General features: G+C 44.8%; 1 protein-coding gene and 1 long non-coding RNA gene across 4 annotated transcripts; both read right to left on the reverse strand.

Moving 5' to 3' along the window:
• Positions 1-1,973: 1,973 nt before the first annotated feature.
• On the reverse strand, positions 1,974-16,024 carry tnfsf10l (TNF superfamily member 10, like). Of its 3 annotated transcripts, XM_086059031.1 has the most exons (9): positions 15,972-16,024; positions 15,536-15,647; positions 12,979-13,435; positions 8,217-8,360; positions 4,857-4,893; positions 4,642-4,749; positions 3,082-3,230; positions 2,894-3,004; positions 1,974-2,833 (listed from the first exon to the last, which is right to left on the reverse strand). In XM_086059031.1, exons 3-9 carry the CDS (start codon positions 13,216-13,218, stop codon positions 2,648-2,650), a joined length of 975 nt encoding a protein of 324 aa, XP_085915157.1. In that variant the 5' UTR covers positions 13,219-13,435; positions 15,536-15,647; positions 15,972-16,024; the 3' UTR covers positions 1,974-2,647. The 3 variants fall into 3 exon arrangements, with proteins under 3 accessions (XP_085915157.1, XP_085915158.1, XP_085915160.1); XM_086059032.1 differs by lacking the exon at positions 15,536-15,647 and having other exon boundaries at positions 15,972-16,022; XM_086059034.1 differs by lacking the exons at positions 15,536-15,647; positions 15,972-16,024 and adding an exon at positions 15,672-15,794.
• A 3,568-nt stretch (positions 16,025-19,592) lies between these two features.
• On the reverse strand, positions 19,593-20,198 carry LOC147160064 (uncharacterized). The gene is made up of 2 exons (XR_015090492.1): positions 20,070-20,198; positions 19,593-19,893 (listed from the first exon to the last, which is right to left on the reverse strand). It is a non-coding gene; the product is annotated as an uncharacterized LOC147160064 (long non-coding RNA).
• Between the last annotated feature and the right edge of the window lie 49 nt (positions 20,199-20,247).

Below are 20,247 nucleotides of genomic sequence, written 5' to 3' on the forward strand. Positions count from 1 at the left end.
ATGGCAACAAGAGACTGAAAATGTCTTTGCGGGTGTGATTTGACGCCATGAGAAAAAGAGCATTGAAATTGTTAAAACAAGCCCGGACGCAATCTGCTGGAAATGCGATCTTGGGCACAAGGTGGGGAATGTGGCTCAGATGAAGCAGAGCCACGTCGGGGTGTGGACGTTGGCCTTAAATGGCTTTCATTTTCTGCAGATAGACAGACGGATAACGGATAGCGAGACTTGCGGACCTGTGGAAAGTTCTCCTCCGCCAGCTCATGGCTCACGTATCCGTCCGCAGCCCAAATGCGGAAGGAGGCCTTCCGAAAAGCTCTCGGAGCCCCCAACAAAGTGAACAGGGAATTGATCCAAAACGGGAACCACATTGGAACAGACTGCTCTGGTAGTTTCCACTTTAACGACGATAACGGATTGTCTTGTTACAAGCACACAGCTTGTGTGTCACAATATTCCAACACTCCAAGCCAAATATGGAGGATAGAGACTTATTAGTGAAAATCCGCGTATAATTGATACCTTAAAAATTTCAAGTGAAGGGCGTCCCACGAACGAGACCGTATGATCTGGTCAGACAGCATGGCCAAATGTGCGTTTGTGTTTATGCTGGCTGATGATGCGTGCGCTGGGGGCAGCGTGGTTTATGGCTGTAGATGTCCTCCTCCTCCTCCTTCTCGTCCTCCTACGCTCTTTCCTTTAATTTGCTGGACAAACTGTTTGATTGCGTCCAAATGTGCTGCAGATGGTGCAGCTGTCAGCAAAGTGTTTGCATGTGTTTTCCTAATGCGCATTTGGAGTCATAGTTCAAACGTGATAGCACAAAAGTAGGGCTGCTCGATTATGATGAAAATATTTATCACGAATATTTTGGTAATAAATGAAATCACGATTAGGATGATCATTTAATCTTTTGGTACACAACAGGAAAATGTTTAAATGTTAAAATTATTTAGACAAATACAATTCTTTGAAATGCTGTAAGTATGCAAGTTCCTTTTGGATGAAACCAAAGCTTGGCCAATTGATTAGGTACACCAATGATTCTCTTCCCCGCGCCCACTGGGGGCGGCGGCCATCTTGGCCAATTGATTAGGTACCCCCAGGATTCTCGCCACTCCGCTCGCCCAGGGCGGCGGCCATCTTGGCCAATTAATTAGGTACGCCAAGGACTCTCTCCCCCTTGTCCACCCGGGTCGGCGCCCATCTTGGCCATTTGACTACTACTAAAATTACTACAAGTACTACTACTGCAAGTACAATTACTACTACTACTACTAAAAGTCCTACTACTACTACTTTTGCTACAAGTACTACATGCGTCTTTCCACCTTGCAAGAGTCAGCAGTCCCATTCAAAATTTCCGCGGAAATTTTTCTAGTTAAATTAGTTATTTTAAAATTGTAAAAAGGTGCAAATATGTATACATTTAAACAACTCAAAATTAGTATTATGTATTAATTGTGGAGTGTAATCATTGAAATTGAACTTCAATTAATTGCACAGACCTAGCACAAAACTTGTTTTTAGGGATAGACAGATTATCGGCGATATTTGGCATTTTGTAAACTGTTTGTACTTGTCGCAACGACATTTTGAACATATTCACATCATTTTTCACTGTCTGCCCTGACATTGGAAACTCCCTACACTTTTTATAAAAAAATAAAATAAAATTAATAAGTTGTGTGAAATTGTGGAAAACTATTTACAGTAGATGTTTTCTACTGTAAATAGAGAAATATTTGCTTTACTTTACGTTTATTTACATTTTCAATTTAGTTCAACACATGCTGATGGCTCCCTGCAGTTTTTGTTATATTTTTTTTATACAAAGCTGTCAATTCTTTATATGTTTAAATAAAAAAAAAAAAAAAAAATATATATATATATATATATTTTAAATGTGTTGATGCTAATATTTGGCTAGTAATAATCTGTATCGGCCTTGAAAAAAACATATCGGTCTGAGATGTTTTGAAAACATATTTTTGCTTTATTGAATACTGGACATCATCCAAAGGTTTGATTTGTGTACAAAATGTAAACTTAAGTGAAACTTGTGCAAATGCTCCACGTTGGTTATGCAGGAAAGACCAGGTACGTCATCGGTGTTGTATTTATACGGCAAGGAGAAAGACAAGGCTAAACTGGTCCGGCGGCTGCTGGTGAGCCTCGACCTAGTTGTTTTTTTCCCTTCGTCGTCTGGCTCAGTCTCCTCCTCCTCTTCATCACTGTCCTCCCTTACAAAGTTGTCAGTGAGAACAACAAGTGGCCGTACACATGGATTACTTTTCGTATCACCACCCTTCACTGATTTGTATGTACGCAATTGTCCTGGCATGTGATTTCTGTTCCGCATTCCTTCAACGTTTTATTGTCTGTACATTCTTCGGTCCGGAGTCCAAAACTTAGGATTCCCCAACAAGACAAGCAGCAGACTAAAATAAAATAAAAATAAATCAAATAAAATCCTTCCCGGAGGATCAAAACATGTACAGCAGCAACCTCGTCTTCTGCCACCCGAGTGGTTTGCTTTGGCTCAAACAAATTGTCAGAACATTTTCCCGCCTTCCTTCCGAACAAAAGTGGGGCAACTCGACCTCCGGACCTCAGTCTTTCTCCGGTTAATCCGTCACACCGGCGCTCAGAGATCCAGTCTGAAGGCGCCAAAGTAGCTGGAGGAATCCTCGGCGTTGAGCATAGTCGGCGACGAGACGGAAACAAAGAGTTCGTCGCCGGCCCTCAGCTCAAACAGTCCCCCTTGGTAGACGGAGTGGAGGGCGTACTCCGCGTCGGGCGCCCAGCACTTGGTGCCGACGCCCTTCAGGAGCTAACGAGAAGAAAAAGATGCCGTCAGCGAGGTTTTACACGGCAAGCGGGTCGGCCGTACCTGAATAGGGCTCGGATAGGAGGTCTTCTTGTAGACGCACTGCACCAGCTGGTGGCTGACGCTGCGCTGGTCCACCTCGGCGGTGGCGGGCGACGGGTACCGGAAGTACACCTGGAACCAACGTGTAGGGCGGCTCATTTTGGTAACGTTCAGGAAGGCTACACGGCGGGAAGTAAAAGGACGCTCACCTGTGAGTACAGGTAGTAGCGGCCGTCCTGGGGAACTCGTAGCCTGCCGTTGTTTAGGGTCATGTTGTGCAGGTGAGCCCCCAAGCTCCTATTGGCCCACGAGCGCACCACGTGGCGGCAGGACTGGTGGAGTCCTGGCTGAGGGTACCCTGTTTGGAGTAGTTATTTTGATCAGACATTTTCTCACTTTTAGTCCAGTTTCAATCATGCTCGTTAGTCAACATCATCCTGTTTTTATTTAGTCAACGAGCATTTTAGTCTTTATTTTAGTCCAAGAGAACATAACTTTAAACAAAAACGGTCACCGTTTTAATCAGGGCAATCATTTTACCCCTGTATACTTTTTTTGTCAGCAGATAAATGTTGAACATTTCGGATCTAAAACTATTTCACATCAAATTTTCTCTCATCTTTTTGATGAAAAACAACTTCCCACACACAATTATAGTATATCAATATATATTATATCTAAGTGGCTACTATGGCTCTATGCTACGAGCTAGTAAATTAGCCAGCATTAGTTAGCGGTTAGATGAACATTATTGTTGGAATGTTGCAGCCATTAAATTACTGCTACGTTTAAACTAATTGACTTCTTTTTTTTGCGCATGTTGCACTTGCTCGACGCAGATTGGAAAGAGGGTGTGTCACTGTGTGTCACATGACAATATCACAGTGACAGATTAGCAGAGACAGGATTTTACGAAATCATAGAATTTTTCGTCTCGTCTTTGTTCATGAACTAAAATGTCCATAAATTTTAGTCCAGTTTTTATTAATTGAAGTGCAATTTCATCTCGTCTTCATTAGTCAACAAAAATGCATATTGATTAAGTCCCAGTTAGGGATACACAATAACATCGGTTATGATCAACCAATTTGATGTCATACAAATAAACCAGATAATAAAGAAATCCGCCGGTAATAATAGATATGCCATGTTGGTCCATCTGTTGTGGCTCAGGCTGTGCCTTACTCCTCAACCCCTCCCCTCTCCTATGCCAGTGTCGCATATTTGTGATGTCAAAATGCGCGCGACCTCGTGTTCACAGAAGATGCATCATGGCGAGATGGCAGTCGCCAGTGTGGGCTTTCTTTACTTTGTCTCTCCAAAAATGTTACCCTCGCAGTTTGTTGTTACATTTTAAAAACATGGCTGTTTTGTTTTGGCAAACTCAAAATGAGTTGCTGGTTGTCTTTGAAGCAGAGCTTTGCGCTGCTTTACACAATGTTTCTATGGATTTGGACATGTTAGACTTACAGTAGGACTCGAAAGTATATTTGTAGTAAAGTTAATTTTGCAAACAATTATCGGCTTACTTATCGGTTATCAACATCTGCAAATGAAAATAGCATTATCGTGCATCCCTAGTCCCAGATAGTTTATTAATGGGGGTTTTAGTCTAGTCTAGTCAAATCTAGTTTTAGTCCGGAGAAAAATGTGTGTTGACGGAAATGTTTTTGTTTAGTTTTTGTTCACGAAATTAACACTAGTTTGCTGAAGAGTCAAGTGAGATCTCATCTGGTGTAAAGATGCCAGTCCCGATGCCAAGTACTCACCTTGTGAAGTGGTGTCCCGGAGGGTCAGGTGGGCCGAGGGCCTTTGGACAACTGAGCTCAAGAACTTTGACCCTGTGTTGTTGAAACTGCGAGGCATGGTTCTGGCCACTAGTTAAGTGAAGATACAGCAGGGGTACAACAAACTCAGAAAGAAAGTGCATGCGTGTGTGTGCATGCGTGTGTGTGCGTGCGTGCGCGTGCGTGCATATGCTCACCCATAAAGGTTTGTTTGGAGATGATGTTCTCGGTCACCTGAAAGACGAAGACAGACTTTCATTAGCGTGCATAAATCATGCTTGGTAGACAAGTTGTGTGAAGTCTATTTTTTCCCCCTTCTGTGATATCCGACTCCACGGCGGTTTGATGTGGCGCACGTCTTCTCCGCTGGCCGCCATCTGTTTCTTCTCTCCCGCTCGCTCCGTCAACTTCCAAGTGCAGTGGACGCTCACCTTCTTTCGCATCGGTTTCATTTTCACCTCCGACATTCCTGATGGATCTTTAGTTGTTCCTTCGGTCCGTTTTCCCTCCTACTCCCATGTTAGCGCTTAGGAGTCCCTCCTGCTATTAATCTCCCTGAAAGGCCCTAAAATGCGGAATGTGATGGGTGAGAAGTGAGCTAATGGTGACCTGAGGTGGCGGTTTTAGCAGCTGGCCGGTTTCCTCCGCAGAAAATTGCACTCGATGCTTCTGGCTTTTGACGTGTGCATCCAAAGTACACCTGGACTACAATTGGTGGTCAAGTGGCCTCTCGGGTAGGAGGGAGCAAACTTCAACCCGAGTGGCTTTTTGGACAGATACTTAACTGTTGAACTGCATGTAGTACAAAGAAAAACAAAATGGAGTCAAGGAACCGATCCTTCTGCTTTCCACAAATTGGCCTTGGTGGAGGTATGAACGCTAGAATCCCGGCTTGTGCTCACCGGCCTCCTCCACATGTTTGTGCAGTCTACGGTCTCGCTCAGCGGAGCATGTCCGTCTGGGTTTTGCGTTCCTCGGGGTCCTGAGAGCAGAAAATTGGCTCCTCACCCGTGAGGAAAAAAGGAGAAAATTGGCAGCACATTTGTTTTTGTGCGAACAAATGAGCTTTTCATCCTCTCGTGGGCCGCCAGGCTTCGTCTGATTCCACAGCGGCAGGTCTGTCTTCACAAGCCTTAACTGGTAATTAGCAGAGGCCCAGAGAGTGAAATCAGTCACCAAAAGACGGAAGCTGCGCTCGGATGTGAACACTATCCAACAGTTTGCCTCCTTCCATTCCATCTGATCCTGAGCGAATTCCAAAATTGGTCACACGTCATCGACTCGTCAAAGTTTATGAAGAAATGTTACCAACTTCCCAAGTCATCAAACGGACATTTAGCAGAGGTGTTAAGTCCAGGTGCAGAAAGTAAAAGCCCGTCTACAGTTTGGCTTTAGGTAAACGAGCTTCCCAGCAGGGTTGCCCACCTGGCAAGCCAAATATGCTCAGGTCATCAGACTTACCACACATGAGCGGCATGATCTTGAGGTCCCCACTAAATGATAAAGACACATGCCTAACAATTCAGTTCACACACTCACAGATATTTCTCAATTCTTAGATTCTGTGCCCTCCTAACCTCATGCAACGGGACTTCCTGAGCATGTGGCAACCATTTATTCCTTGTCGGCACGGATGCATGCCAACCGAAGAAGACAAAGAATTTCAGTACAAAGCAGATGACTATTTCCCCCAAGCTTTGCGCTTGGATCTGCAGCTCCAACATGACAGCGCAACTCTTGCAGCAGGATAACAGCAAAACTCTGCATTCCTTCCCTTGCTGTTTTTTTCAACTGATGAGTCTTTCAACTTTGCGTTTCTGATCCTGAAACCTTTTCAGCTTCAATAACAAAAAAAAAAGCATACAAAGCTCTCGCAGGCCCAAATTACGACTACGAAATTACCAATTAAGCCGCCATTTGCTTTTTGGGGCGTCCGCTGCGGTCTTCCGTTTGGAGGACATGCAAACTCCTTGATGTAGCGAGGTCAACTTCTCCCAGCAAGCTCGTAAATACAAGCTGTGAAAAGGAGCTGCCGCGCGCTGGTTTACGACTTGCCAGATTTAGTGCCGCTGGCGGCTTTCGGTCAGGTGAACTGCAAGGAAGCAAACTTTGCCTTTTTACGCTCTCGTCAGCTCGGTAAGAAAAAATGTCGATTGTGGATTGGGAAGGATGGTGGACAGAGGGAAAAGGCTGGGACGCCAGGACGAGCGACAAGCAGGCACATGAAGGAACCTTTCTCCTGCAGATTAGTGGGGGCTGCAACCCAATACTTGAATACGCTGCTTGCCCTCAACAGGCCTGGGCTGGCTCGCCCTGTGTGGGTGAGAGAGTCTGTGGGAGGAGGGGGGGGGGGCTGGTTGATGATTCATAAGGCACTGCAACAGAGTTTCATGACAATCGGAGGAGGAAGCAGGAATGCACAAAAAGCTTTTTCTCATCAAGGAAATCATTTTGGAGTTTCACGTGGCGGGTTCTGGGAAAGCTAATAAAAACTCAGAAGATTCAGTTTGTGACTGTAGAAAAACCTGTCTTGATGAATTCCGAGGTTTGACTGGATGCTGAATTTTATTTATAATTCCTATTCTGTCTGGTGTGGAAAAACAAATAAGGCTGACGTGAAGGGGACGAAGCATTTGGCAAAAGGTGAAAACGGACTCCCACTGATGTTGTGTATTCCCATGCTGCTTCCCTGCAACCTTTGTTGTGTTGATCGCTCTGGTCCATTTGCACGTGGCCCCGTATAACAATCTGTGTTTGGTTCTGCCCCTGTGCCACATGCCTGATATGTGACCTTGTTGCAAAGGTAATGAAGAACTGTGCAAGTTGTGGATTAGAGAGCCCAACCTTTTTTCCGCACCAGTGTTGAGCCCTTCACTGTGTGAAAGTGCTGCAGGCGTGCGCGCTGATTGAAAGTAGATAACATAAATATTGAACTTCCACAGCCTTTCCTGTTAGCTACTTTCCTTGGGACGACACTTATTTTTTCCTTCAATAGAGTTCCACTTGCTGTCTTTCCACTCGCACACGTCGGGAAAGTTCCGTTCTAACCAAACGAGTTGAAAAGAAAGCCTTATCATCGTGTGTCGGCGCCGTCCGCGCTCTCTCATCAAATCTAAAAATAGCATCAGGTTGAATTCAGCCCTCGCTGACCTCTGATTGGTCTACATTTGACATGACAAAGCACCCCTCCTTTAATTCTCAAGAGCATTCATACTTGATTTGAAGAACTGTATGAAAACAAACACACGCACACGTAAGCCAAAAGAAGGTCAATGGTGTTTATGTGTGAGTCATAGCTGGCAGCCTGACAGGAGAACAACAATCTTCATTCGACTGCAGTCAGCAGTTAAGACAACGCTGGAGGCAAAACAAGCTAGCAGCGTTAGCGCTTCCAATTAGCTTGTCACGTAGATTTCCGTAAAGGGGATGTTTGACTGAGAGCCTGCGGGGATTTGTCATTTTGAAATCAAGCGCATATCAGGTTTGTTCTGTGCCGACGGACGACCCACCCCCTCCTTTCCCCCCCTCCCACATCAATCCTTCCACGCTGACATTACCTTGGAGATGTAGGCTTTGATGCCCTCGGCCAGCTTGATGCAAGGTTCTCCCAGGAGCTTGGCCAGCTGCTCTGGGATGTCCTGGTCTAGAGCGTTGAGTAAACTCAGACATTTGAGCTCCTCCGTCACCCCCTGACTGCGCACCTGCACGCACAACACACACAAAAAAAAGAAACATTATTCATCACCTGGACAACAGATTGAGGAAAAGTCCACTAAAGTCAACATGTGACTTTGTCATTTATCATTTACAATTCTGTCTTTTGTTACTTGAGAAACTCTCCCCCCCACCCCACCCCCCATGATGCTTCGGCCCCGGTCCGAGAGCGCGGCTAACGACCGCGCTGAGCCAGCGTGAACAAAGATAACACACTTGGTTTTCTTCTCATTCATGTCTTTTCATGTTTTGCTCTGTCTGGGTCAGCGCAGTGGGGGTTGACGGGTTTACGGGAAAGATTCTTCGAAGGAGAGTCAGTGCAAGTGACTCAGCCTTCGTCGGCTCTAATGACATTCACGTTGTATGTGAGCGAAACGCAAGACTTTTCTTCACTGCATATTCAGCCTGCGATTGTCTTGTGACAAGCGACTTCTTTCAAGCTTGCCTGATGGTTGGCTAAAAAGTTTCAACTCAATTGTGCTGCTTGGACTTTTCCCATGAGCTCATTGAGAAGCGCTGGTGAGCCGCAGTTCTGGTACTTTACTCGCCTCATTGTCGTGCTCAAGAAGCGTTCAAATGTGCTGTTTTGTCTCACAACAGCCTCCCCGCTGTGCTAATTCGGCGGATGAGCAGCGTGTGCCGCTAGCGCTACTTGAGGCGCTTAACGCAAAACAGGTGTATTGACTGGAAACATTTATGTTCTCATCTTTTGACCAAAAAGTGCTGACAGTGGAGTCCAGTTCGAGGGATGGGGTGGGAGGCTACGCCAGAACAGTCTCCCTGCTTCCCAATTGTTATTCCATGCGTGCAGCGTCCATTCACCTCGACAAGGCCAGCGGGGAGGGTTTGATCTATGGTGGGAAAGGCGGTGGCCGTGATCACGCCTGTCTAAACAGAACATTCAAGAAAAAGCAGTAACACTGGGTGTCAAAATTGCAGCCAGGGGGCCAAATGTGGCCTGTCACATCATTTTAGGGGACCCACTCAAGCAGAACGGATTTTTTATTTGCGTTTTGGTTTGCATTTTTCTGACCTAAAATTCACGACAATGATGGCTCATCTTTTGACCACCAATTGATTGGTTGGAGCCACTGAAAATTTCCGCTGGCGCTGTTAGCATACGACGCGTGAGCGCACTGTGGCTGGGGCCAAACCACTTCTTCCAACTTTGTCTGGGAGTTTTTCCCTCATTTACTTTTCCCATCAAACGCCTGGGAGACAACTTCGGTCTGTGGCAGTGGCCAGATATTTTTTTTCTTCCTCTTGTAAGCTGCGCAAAACTCAGCTAGCCATTCCTTTACCTACCAATGGGATACTTTTTACCCACATGCTGACGGGACGTCTCCATGGCAACATGAGCAAACGAGCTCACATGAAGGCTGGATGGAGGTGCTCTCAGGAAATCGGGAACAATACCTTACTGTTCCCACCCTGTGTGTATTTGTGTGTGTGCAATAACGTGCACGTCTAAATTTAGAGTCCTTGCCTGGTCTATCCCTCTGGCCTGCTGGATTTGAGTTACGTGGCCCCTCTCAACTCTCGCTAATCCTCTCAAATGAGAGATGTGCATTGCCAAACACACACATGCACAGTTTGCAGCGCGCTTTCCAAGAAGCCCTCAAAGATATACTTTGGGGGTTTTGGTGTCCAGCGAAGGCCAACCAAAAGCAGGCTGGATGGGGAGAACAGACACATGTGGCTGCAGCTGGACTCGGAGCATAAATCACTTTGGCCAAAGACAGAGAAGCTCAAGTGTCGAAGTGAAAGCAAACTTGGGAGGAGGTCCAACACGGCTGCGTCATGCACACGCCTGTTGCAAGACACAAGTCCTCACGCGCAACAGAGAACCTTAAAAATAGTTGTCAACTTTGACTTGTAAACGTTTTGAGTCGTTGGAAGTTGTTGGCTAAGCCTGTCGGTTTTCTTTCTTGACTGTGGAGAGCCACTAGTGGCACTTCACCATCAGTGCCCGTAACGAGCTGTCGGACGAGTGCGTGTTGCGTGCTCAAATCCCAGTAGAGTCGTTTCATGTGGCGCGCACGTGCGTCTGCTTCGCGTGTTTAACGAGGCTCCAGCGACTCAGGAATGTAGTGAGCGGACAAACCGGTCTCAAGATGTCTTTTGTGTGCACCTGCGTGCGTGTGAGCATACACACATATGCAATGAGACCACTCCTGGGCCTCGGCATTGTGACCTATGACCCGCCATTGTCAGCACGCTGCCCTAGATTCTGTCCTGTTTTGATGGAGATGCAGGGCGGAGTTCTTTTATGGCTATCAAGATAACGATTCATATCTGACGCGCAAGGCCAGAGGTCGGCATACACTTCTTTTTATTTTTATATACACTTCTGGTAAGTGACGAGGAAATAGTCGACAAACGGGTCAGGGCTATTTTGATTGACACAATCGACGTGCTGCAAAGGGAATTTTTGCTCTTTGCAAACAATGCAAAATCTTTCACCGCTAACGATGGAGTACCTAGTACAATACATGCCATGATAGCCTCACATAACCTGAAAATGTGCCCCCTCAAGGCTTGAAATATTTTTCTTTGCAGAGACAATGACTTCATTTGAAGCAACTTTCCAATTTTGCGGCGCACTTAAAAAATAAAAATAAATCACAGGGACCTGAAGCGAGGGTTTACAGTAAGAATACAACAATATAACGAACAATTGGTTTTCTTTGTTGTATTTTTAATCACGAGTTTTTATTTCTTAAAATCACATTGTGTATAACAGCAAACTGCATAATCTTGTCAAGAAGCAAAACTAAATTAGTTTTTTTTTTTTAAAGATAAGCTGTACTGTAATGTAATTTGAGAACATTTATTGTGCAGACCTCAAAAGTCAAAATCAAAACTCAGAACTCTATTGTGAAAACAAACAAATAATATTCCTGATACTATTCCTTATCATATTTATAGGCCACTCCTGGCATTTATTTCTGTTTTCGCGAATCAACTTTCTCTCTGCAGTCCAAACTGCTATTTTGTTGGATGTTATCCACTTTAACACGGTTCCAGCCGTATGTCTGCTAAAAGTTGACTTGATCGCTCCAAACACTCACTTCACGTGATTGGCTGTGCCACCTGACACATTTGCAAACGCCAACCCCCCACACAAAGTGACAATTGCACTTATTTGCACCAGGCGTAAGCGCTGTAATTCTCGCTGAGAGCCTTTATCAGGACTTGTTGACTGAGAAGGAAGCAAACAAAGTGATAGCACGCACACGGACACACACAGCATTACGCGCGCACACGCATGCGCTAATAAGCATTCCTACAAGGTAGGGGTGGCCAAGTTCGCTGCTCGAGAGCCACTATCCAGCCTGTGGTTTCCCACCTTCAGCGCAGCTGAATCTAATGATCAGCTCATCAGCAAGCTTTGCAGAAGCCTGATAACGATCCTGATCATGAATCAGGTGTTAGTGGAGAGAAACAGGGAAAACAGGCTGGATAGAGTATACACATGTTTCTATGTTCTCGTTATAGAAAAGTTGCACACCTGACATGATTAGAGAAGGTGCGTTGCATTTGCTGACCCAACTGTCCAGGAATCACACATTATATAGACATAACGTTCCCAGGTGCGCTCATTTAGCTGATTAGATGGCTAAGTTGAATGGGAATGACAACCAAGGCACACATTTGTATTTTGGGTGCATATTTTATGGTCACAATTGTGTGTTTGTGTCCACAAATTACCATTTTGTTCTACCATCTATATTGTTAGCAGAAGTCATAAACCCCCCCTGCCAGCACCGTTTCATTTATGGCAGGGTCCGCTTGAAATTATTTATATTTGGTCTACTTTGGTGGCACCTTCTTTGTTTGCTGGCAATGCTGGAGAATTCCTCCTTGTCCTGTGTTGTTGCTCTCCACTGGCTGCGCTTGTTTGTTAATAGAAGGGGGGTACTTATTCAAACGAGGGGGGAATTCCCCCAAACACACATGCTCAGGCCTCATGCGTTTCATGAGACAAGTTTGGGGCTGAATACACAATATGTGCACTGTTATTTGAAGAAGTTTCTTGTGTAGACCTACTCCTGAAGACGACGGCACCCGTCCACTTGATTGTCACTTGCTTATTGTGTCATTGCGCCTCTTGACTTTTGGCAAATTAGCGCTATACGCTTGGAATAATAAAGATAAAGAGGCTGTTGGTACTACCGTTCCTTTTGGGGTCTTATCACCAGCGCCCGCGTCACGTGCGAGGACAAAAACAAGATCGTCCTCATCCTCCGCAGCCAGACCACCGTGGAGCTTTTCGCAGCTGGGCTCATCTTCGGAGATGTGTGAAATGTTGCTTGGATAAGGGGTGTGTGTGTGTCTGGGCTCAGGCCCTGACATTGAATACAAAAATGGCACATTCTGATTTCTTTCTTGCGTCAGACCAAGAATGCTTCCAGATGGACTCTCCACCTTTATAAAGTTATTTTGTTTTCATTGTTACTGTGGAGAAAGGAGCATGCTGCTGTGATTATTTCCATAAATGAGCTCCAATGTCGGGAGAGAAATCTTCTCATTATGACTTCAGGAGAGAAAAATGTCCCGAGCAGTTCTACAGAGTGGAAGAAGTGGAGTTGAAAAAGTTCTTACCTGTGAGATGGACATGTTCAGGTAGACAAAGAGCCCCGTAGTGGAGGCCACCTGCAGGATCACCACCACCGCCGCCACCAAGGCCACCCACTTCTTGGACGGCACTTCCCGCCGCCCCGCGCTGCTGCTGCTGTTGCTGTTGGGTCCCCCGGTAGGAACCATCATGTAGGTCGTGGACTCGTTGCTAACTGATCGGAAATAATCCTGCTGCTGCTGTTGCTGTTCGCTCGGGCTGGCCATGGCGGGCCCCGCGCATGGAACACACGGGGCAGCGACAAAGTTCACGCTAAAATGTCCATGCAAGAGGACGCCAGATTAAAGCGGGGATGTGGCCATGCCTGGTGAAGCGGACGAGTGTAGCTGGCTGGAGGACAAGACTGCTAGCAGCGCAGAGAGAAATGGAGGGGCTGGCTTAACCTCTTCGTCACCCGAGTGGGGGGAGGAGCAGTAGGGAGGCCTGCAAACAAACAGCTCGTAATTTTTCAAATCTCTTCACTTGGTGAAAACTTGCTTTCTATATCAAACTGTTGACAAAGTTCCGCCTCTCTGCTTTTGAAAAGCAAGTGAGACAGGCAGACAGACAGGTGGTTGTATTTAGGTCACAGCACGCATTTCTTCCATCACTTGAATTTTCTATTGAATAAGTGACACATCAAGGCCACACCAGAGCGCAAGCTCTCAAAGTCATACTACTTTTTTTCAAACTAATACCAGGGCCAGTACTCAACTCTTGAGTAGTCACTAATACCGATACCACTATACAACACTTTTGATACATAAAATTTCCTGGCGGAAAAAGCCCAAAACAATGACAAATAATTTTAGAGAAAGACCTAACATTTTTTTCCATTAAAATGAACTGAAATTAATGTCAATTTTCTATTCTACCTCCTGAGGTAAAATGATCGAGAGGGCTCCCGATACTGGTATGGGGGGGGGGGGGGGTTGTATTGGGGGAAAAAAATGGAGATAGAAAAAGTGACAATTATACATAATTTATAAGTTAATGAGTTATTGTTCAATTCCCCTTTTTGTGGGATGTGATCTGCAGTGTTGACTGTGCGACGTGGGTGTCCATGACGCCTCAACAGTATTGAACGTGCGCTCGTGTTGTTACGAATTCAGCGGACAAGAAGCCTGCATGGCGAGCTCAGCCAATAACATATTGCAGATGCTGATGATGTTTTGGGTTGCAGGCAGTGGGGAAAGTGCAGCCAGTGTGTGTTTGGAGTCTGCAAGGTCGCACGCCGGACCGCAGACACACTCAACATGACCGCGCTCACCACCTGCGACAATGCCTCAGTTACTACGACGGGTCTGAGCAACGCTCTCTTGTCTTTAACAAAGAAAACATGTTGATTTCCAGAGATGGTTTCAAGTCATGCACGTGCAAGTCTTAAACCTTCAAATTTCAAGCTAGTCCCTTAGTCTTGGACAACTGATGTCCCAAAGTCTTGAATTCCTTAGTCTGAGTTGAGCTTTGTCACAACAGTGACTTGTCCCCATCGCGGTCAATTTGCCACCCACGCGTAATGCTTCAGTCATACGGATAAAGAAAAGGCAACTACTTCTGTTCCAATATCCAACCCAACTTTTGTTGGTCTATATTTCTTTTTTTGGGGGGGAGGGTTTTGTTGGTGTTAAGTTATTAACATTGTTTTTAGTTTTAAATTATATTTTAGTCGTTTTAGATTTAGTTAACTCAGTATGGCTAAATGAATAGCATTTTTATGTGTCTCACACTCCTGAGAAAATAAGGGAGTGTATGGGTCTAGTATCTGTCTCTTCCGAAGGAGACGGCCGATGTGTGATTGTATTCTTTTAATCTGATTTATACCCATGGGAACGGATTCTCTTGTATCCAGTTGTAACCAGGTGTGTTGTGGGCTGACCTTTTTTTGAACCCTTTTTGTAAATAAATAACGATGTAAGCTGGAGAGAGGGAGCCACATTTGAACGGACCACCGTTTGGGTGACTTTAAATGTGCGACCAGAAGCTTCTGGTAATTAAAACCTTTGCAAAGGAACTCCTTCAACAGAATCTCACCATTCAGTTAATTGAACACGCAAAGAGTACAATACTTAATATTGTCTACTCTAACATTGGCCACGACAGCACTTGATTTTCCTGTAGTGTTAAGATCTTTTCCCTCCCCTATCTGCTCAGAATACAGTTCAAAATGTTAAACATGTTCCAAATCTCATGGTAGTTTTGTTTTTCATGTAGCTGGTAGACGATTTATACATGCCCAAGTTATTCACGTCAACAGGGTCACCACTCAAGCTAACAGCTCGCCTAGCATCTTCGTCGTCGTATTTGTAATTTGCGTCAGTCTGGATGGCAGCATACTGCCTCTCGCAGGTCAGTCTCAGTACTGCAACAGACCTGAATGATGCTCCAGTGAGGGCTTTGTCACTTTAGAAATGTGTATGTGCTCCTCGCTCATCATTAGACTCGGTGACACTGTGACAGACCAATTTTGCCTGGCATATATTCTGCACGCATTCTCTACAAAACGTGTCAGAGCTGCGCGGGCGGCGGGCACACAATCCAAACCTCAGCGGCGGCAACGGTCGGGTCTCGGGTTTAAAGTTGGCTGGACTTTGATCACCGGAGCCGTAAAAAGTTATTGGCGTGCAGGTGAGAAGCTCTCAGTGTTGTTCACGGCCTGCAACAAACGCAACGCACAAACCTCATGTCCCTCGCAGCATCGGATGCAGTCATAATATGGAGTGGTTCAATCAACTCGATAAAAAGATGAAAATGGCTGACTAATGCGGCTAATGTGCCGTTTGTTGTTTTCATTTGATCACAACAAATGTCCCACTCCCAATAAATGTTCAAGTGCATTCAGCCCCTTTTAATCGTTTCCAGTGTTCTCCTGTGCTGCCACCTTTTGGACATTTTGAGCTATTGTAAAAACTTTTGTGGAAGCTCCACTTTAAGATTAACTTTATGAAGCACCTAACGTTACTGTTGGATTTTGACTCACATATAATAGCTGAACAAACACTCGTCAGTTGACATCCATCCATTCCTTTATTCTCTTCACTTCCGCCTCCTTACCAATACCTTCTCTTGTGCCTAGCGCCCTCGCCTGGTGAACTCCTATCCCTGCAGTCACATTCTGTTAATGGCGTCAACATTTTATAACACCCAATGAAACTCACAACTCTATAATAACAAAATTAGAAACATCTCCCCTTAAAAGAAAATATACATGGCTCGCAATTAGCACATTTTCTTGACTTAGAAACATTAGGAAACATCACTTTTCTTACTCACCCTTGACAACACATTTCCGTACTTGAACATCTATATATTTTTCTCAATCAATTTATGGAATTGAATGAGAGACCCCCCCCCCCCCCCCCAAGTATGGACCGTTCGCTTAACTAATTTGCTCCCCAAAAAAACATACATTTGTTCTATTTTAAATATTACCAATGTCCCATACACATATTTAAACTTTTATTTTTATTTTTACGTTTTGTTATGCTAGAGCATACAGAAGGCTTTGATGCAGCCTCTGAACTGCAGAGAACGGTTGAAGCAATGGTAGTTATTACAAAAACGGCCAGCAAGTGGCAGCAGAGTATAAGAGATCAACCAGGGCCATGTTGCAACAAGCTCATTTCCAAAGTTGTTTGTGAATAAGGATTAAACTTAGCTATATTCTAATACTAATTGCTGCAAAACAGAAACAGATACAAATATCAAAAAAAAAAATCTTGACAAAAGAAGCGACTTTAATCTTTCTTTTGGATAATTCCATGTAATTATAGCAATAAAACAATATTCTGTGGGCCTTGCAAAATCAGTCAAAATCCAGTAAAACAGCCAGGAGCGAAGGGGGTTGCTTCAGTGAAAATGGCTGGGAGTGAAAGAGTTAAAGGACATAGTCAGTTAATTTCTGTGGCAGCTTTATGTGCCGATGAGGTCTCTCCTGTTTGAGTGTGATGGGCTTCTTTCTGATCCCCTCACTGTGGGTCTGAATCGGAGACTCTGCCGGCTGTTTGATTTCCTCCTCGTTTTTCTCCGTCCATGCCAAGCGTGTTTTGTCAGTCGTTTGTGGAGCAATGTCCTCCGAGTAGTACTTTTTCACAAATGTGGTGTTCCTGGAATACGTAGCTCCAGTTGGTGATTTAACAACCACATTGTTCTTCTTGATTACCTCGAGTGGTGTCTTGTCGAATGTAGTGAAGAACTTGTCTACTTTATCTTTTCTCAGCAGAACTTAATCTCCGACCGCCACGTCCGAGTGTTTTGCTCCTCTCTTGTTGTCGGCGTAGAGTTTTGATCTTTCTTTCTTTTCAGCATCGATATCTCTTGTCTCTCGATCTCTTTGTGGTGTCGTTATGTCTGGATGTTTTCCACGTACACTCTAAAAATGGATTGGTTAAATAAACTAAAAAAAAAAAGAGGTTAAATTTGACCAATCTAGTTGCTAGTTATACATCAGACAGATCCTTTGATTAAAACAACCACTCTAGAATGGTAGGTGTTTTCAACCAATATATATTGGTGAATGGGCCAAACGATACAAATGGGTCATTCTGAGAGATATTGGTTAGTCTGTGTTAGAGGCTGACATTTTTCAAAAAAGTACCACAGCTTGTCACACCCACCAAAGTGGGGCGAAATTCGTTCTCCGCATTTGACCCATCTCCTGAGGGAGCGGTGAGCAGCAGCAGGGCCCACGCTTGGGAATCATGTGGTGATCTAACCCTCCAACTTCAATCCATAATGCCGAGTGTCAAGCAGAGAGGCAATAATAAATATATGAAATAATAATAATAAATATATTTCCAATTGATCTATCTAGACTTACTTTCTATTGTAACCAATTTCGTTGGTTGTTTGGCTAACCAATAAAATTGTTATGGGATTGTCGAAATACGCTAAAGTTCCAGCCTCTACCAGTTTTGCCTGCAATGCTTGAAAAAGCTGATTTATGCTCTGGTCCGTACTCGAATGGTTGTCTTTTTTCGTGAGTCTGCGTCGGGGCTCTGATATGGTGGCAAACTGAACCGGCAAACTGAACCAGCCAACCCGAGGAAGCTGCATACCTCTGATGCTGAATTTCCGTTTTAATGTCAGTCACAGTGGCTATGTTCAAACCCACTCTCAGCACACCTAGCTTGATAGCAGTTTGCTTACCAAGTAGTGGCACTCCTTGCCCTTGGATTACTGTGAACTCGGCCTCAGTGTTGCGTTTCCATATGCTTATTTGTCACTTGAACACCCCTTTTACTGGTATGGGCACTTTGGAGGTGTATGGGAACTGGGATTTACTCATCACTTTTTTATTCTTTTACTTTTCAACATCTCCCATGTGTCTTCATCCACAATATTACTTGATGCACCAGAGTTGATTAACATGAACAGATTTACTCCACCAACATTAAATGTCACTCTCTCTGTGTTTGAATAATCTTTTATTACAAATGTTTTGGTTCTCTGTTTCAATACATTTCACAATATTTTCCTCCTTACCTTTTTGTTTGCACATTTTTGCAAAGTGGTCTCTTCCATTACATGATCCTTTTGCTGGGCAAGCAGGATCTTTGGCAAAGTGATCTCTCACATCTGTAACGTACTATTTCCTTTTTTCCTCTCCGCGGCCTCATGATTTTCTCCTATGAAAATGTCCTCCTTTTTTGAATACACGGTGCACAGTTTCACCTCCCACCGCGCCAGCGTTGTCTTTCACCTTCATCGCCGCCATCTGCATCTCTAACCGGTCACACTGTCCTGCTATCTCCAGGACACGAGCCGGTGTCAAGTTGTTTTCCTCCAGAAGTTTTCTCCTTACGTAATCTGAAGTGCACCTGCTCAACACTGCATCTCTGATCTGATTCTCCGTGTCTGCAGCAAATGCACAATCCTTAGCGGCATGTTGTAATCTGGTTACAAATTGATGCACAGTTTCTCCTGGTTTCTGTGTCATCTGGTAAAAGGAATAGCAGGTGAATGCATCATGCGCGTCCCTGCGGAGTAGCGGACATGTGGCATGCACTTAACTCATTCACTCACAGCCATTTTCACTGAAGCAATCGCCTTTACTCCCGGCTGTTTTATTGGATTTTGACAGATTTTGCAAGGTCCACAGAATATAGTCTTATAATGCTATCAAAACATGGAACCTACCAAGAAAAAGATTAGAGTCTCTTCTTTCATCAGGAAAAAAAAGTATATTTCTATCTGTTTTGCAGCAATTAGCATTAGAATATAGCTCAATTTAATCCTTATTCTCAAAGCTGTTTAGAACTGTGGGCAAATGAGCTTTTTTTCCAACATGGCCCGAGTTGATCGATTTTGCTCTGCTGCCACCTGCTGGCCGTTTGTGTAACAACTACCATTTCTTCAACCATTCTTTGCAGTTGAGAGACTGCATCAAAGCCTTCTGTATGCTCTAGCATAAAAACAACAACATAAAAACGCATAAATATGTCTTTGGGACACTTAGAACATTTAAAATAGAACATACGTTTTTGGGAGCAAATGAGTTAAGATCATTCACGTACTCGCACGTGCACCGTGAACGAGCCTGACACAGATGCTGCAGTTACGCTTTGGGCCAGAGGGGGCAGTCGCGAGTAAAAAAGTGATAAACTGCACAAATATCCTTTAATAGTATCATCAGTATATAACAGTCACGTGTTGGTTTACGGAATTTGAGCACGATGAAGAGATGACGTGATGATGCTTTCGGCTAGCTGGCGGGCAAGCGCAGCAACTCGGTCTCCCCCTTGGCTGCTTTTGGCACGCAAGATCCAACCGAGGACATCACGGGACAGGCAGTCTGCAAAAGTCTCCACGGCGGCTCCGGGTCGGCACGCGGATGGATTGGACCGCAGATGCGATTCCTTCACCTGTCTGGGGTTTTCAGTCAAGGCCTCCATCGTGGCTTCCTGTCAACGTGGAAATGGTGTCAATCACATCGTGCGCGGCGCGTGTCTCTGGGTGGGTAGGGCGGCCAGAGATGACAGATGGGTCCATGCTGGCCCCTGGCAGAATTTAATTTAGGGGCCCCGCTCCCACCATTGTTTGTCTACCCCAAATGCAACCGTATTCAAGTCCAACTCACCGGAAGGTTTCTCTCTATTGCTCACACGGCGCTTGTTGAGTCAACGAGTGAGAACACAAGCAGCCACCCTCACTTCCTGAGCTATTAACAGGAAGTGCACACACCGTTTGTATCAAAACAATTGATGTTAGAAAGAAAAAAAGTGAGTGCTGTAGTCATGACTCCTCAGCCCTCTGAC

This window comes from Leptonotus elevatus, chromosome 17 (assembly GCF_054856555.1).
Source record: "Leptonotus elevatus isolate MCC_2025b chromosome 17, RoL_Lele_1.0, whole genome shotgun sequence".
Classification (NCBI taxonomy): Eukaryota; Metazoa; Chordata; class Actinopteri; order Syngnathiformes; family Syngnathidae; genus Leptonotus; species Leptonotus elevatus.

Excerpts from the sequence above, each read along its gene's own strand:
- tnfsf10l (XM_086059031.1), bottom strand. The coding sequence starts at position 13,218 with ATGGCCAGCCCGAGCGAACAGCAACAGCAGCAGCAGGATTATTTCCGA. Across the intron at positions 4,894-8,216 it reads TCAAAGCCTACATCTCCAAG|GTGACCGAGAACATCATCTC; the intron begins GTAATGTCAGCG and ends TTCGTCTTTCAG. Across the intron at positions 4,750-4,856 it reads CTCCAAACAAACCTTTATGG|TGGCCAGAACCATGCCTCGC; the intron begins GTGAGCATATGC and ends TCACTTAACTAG.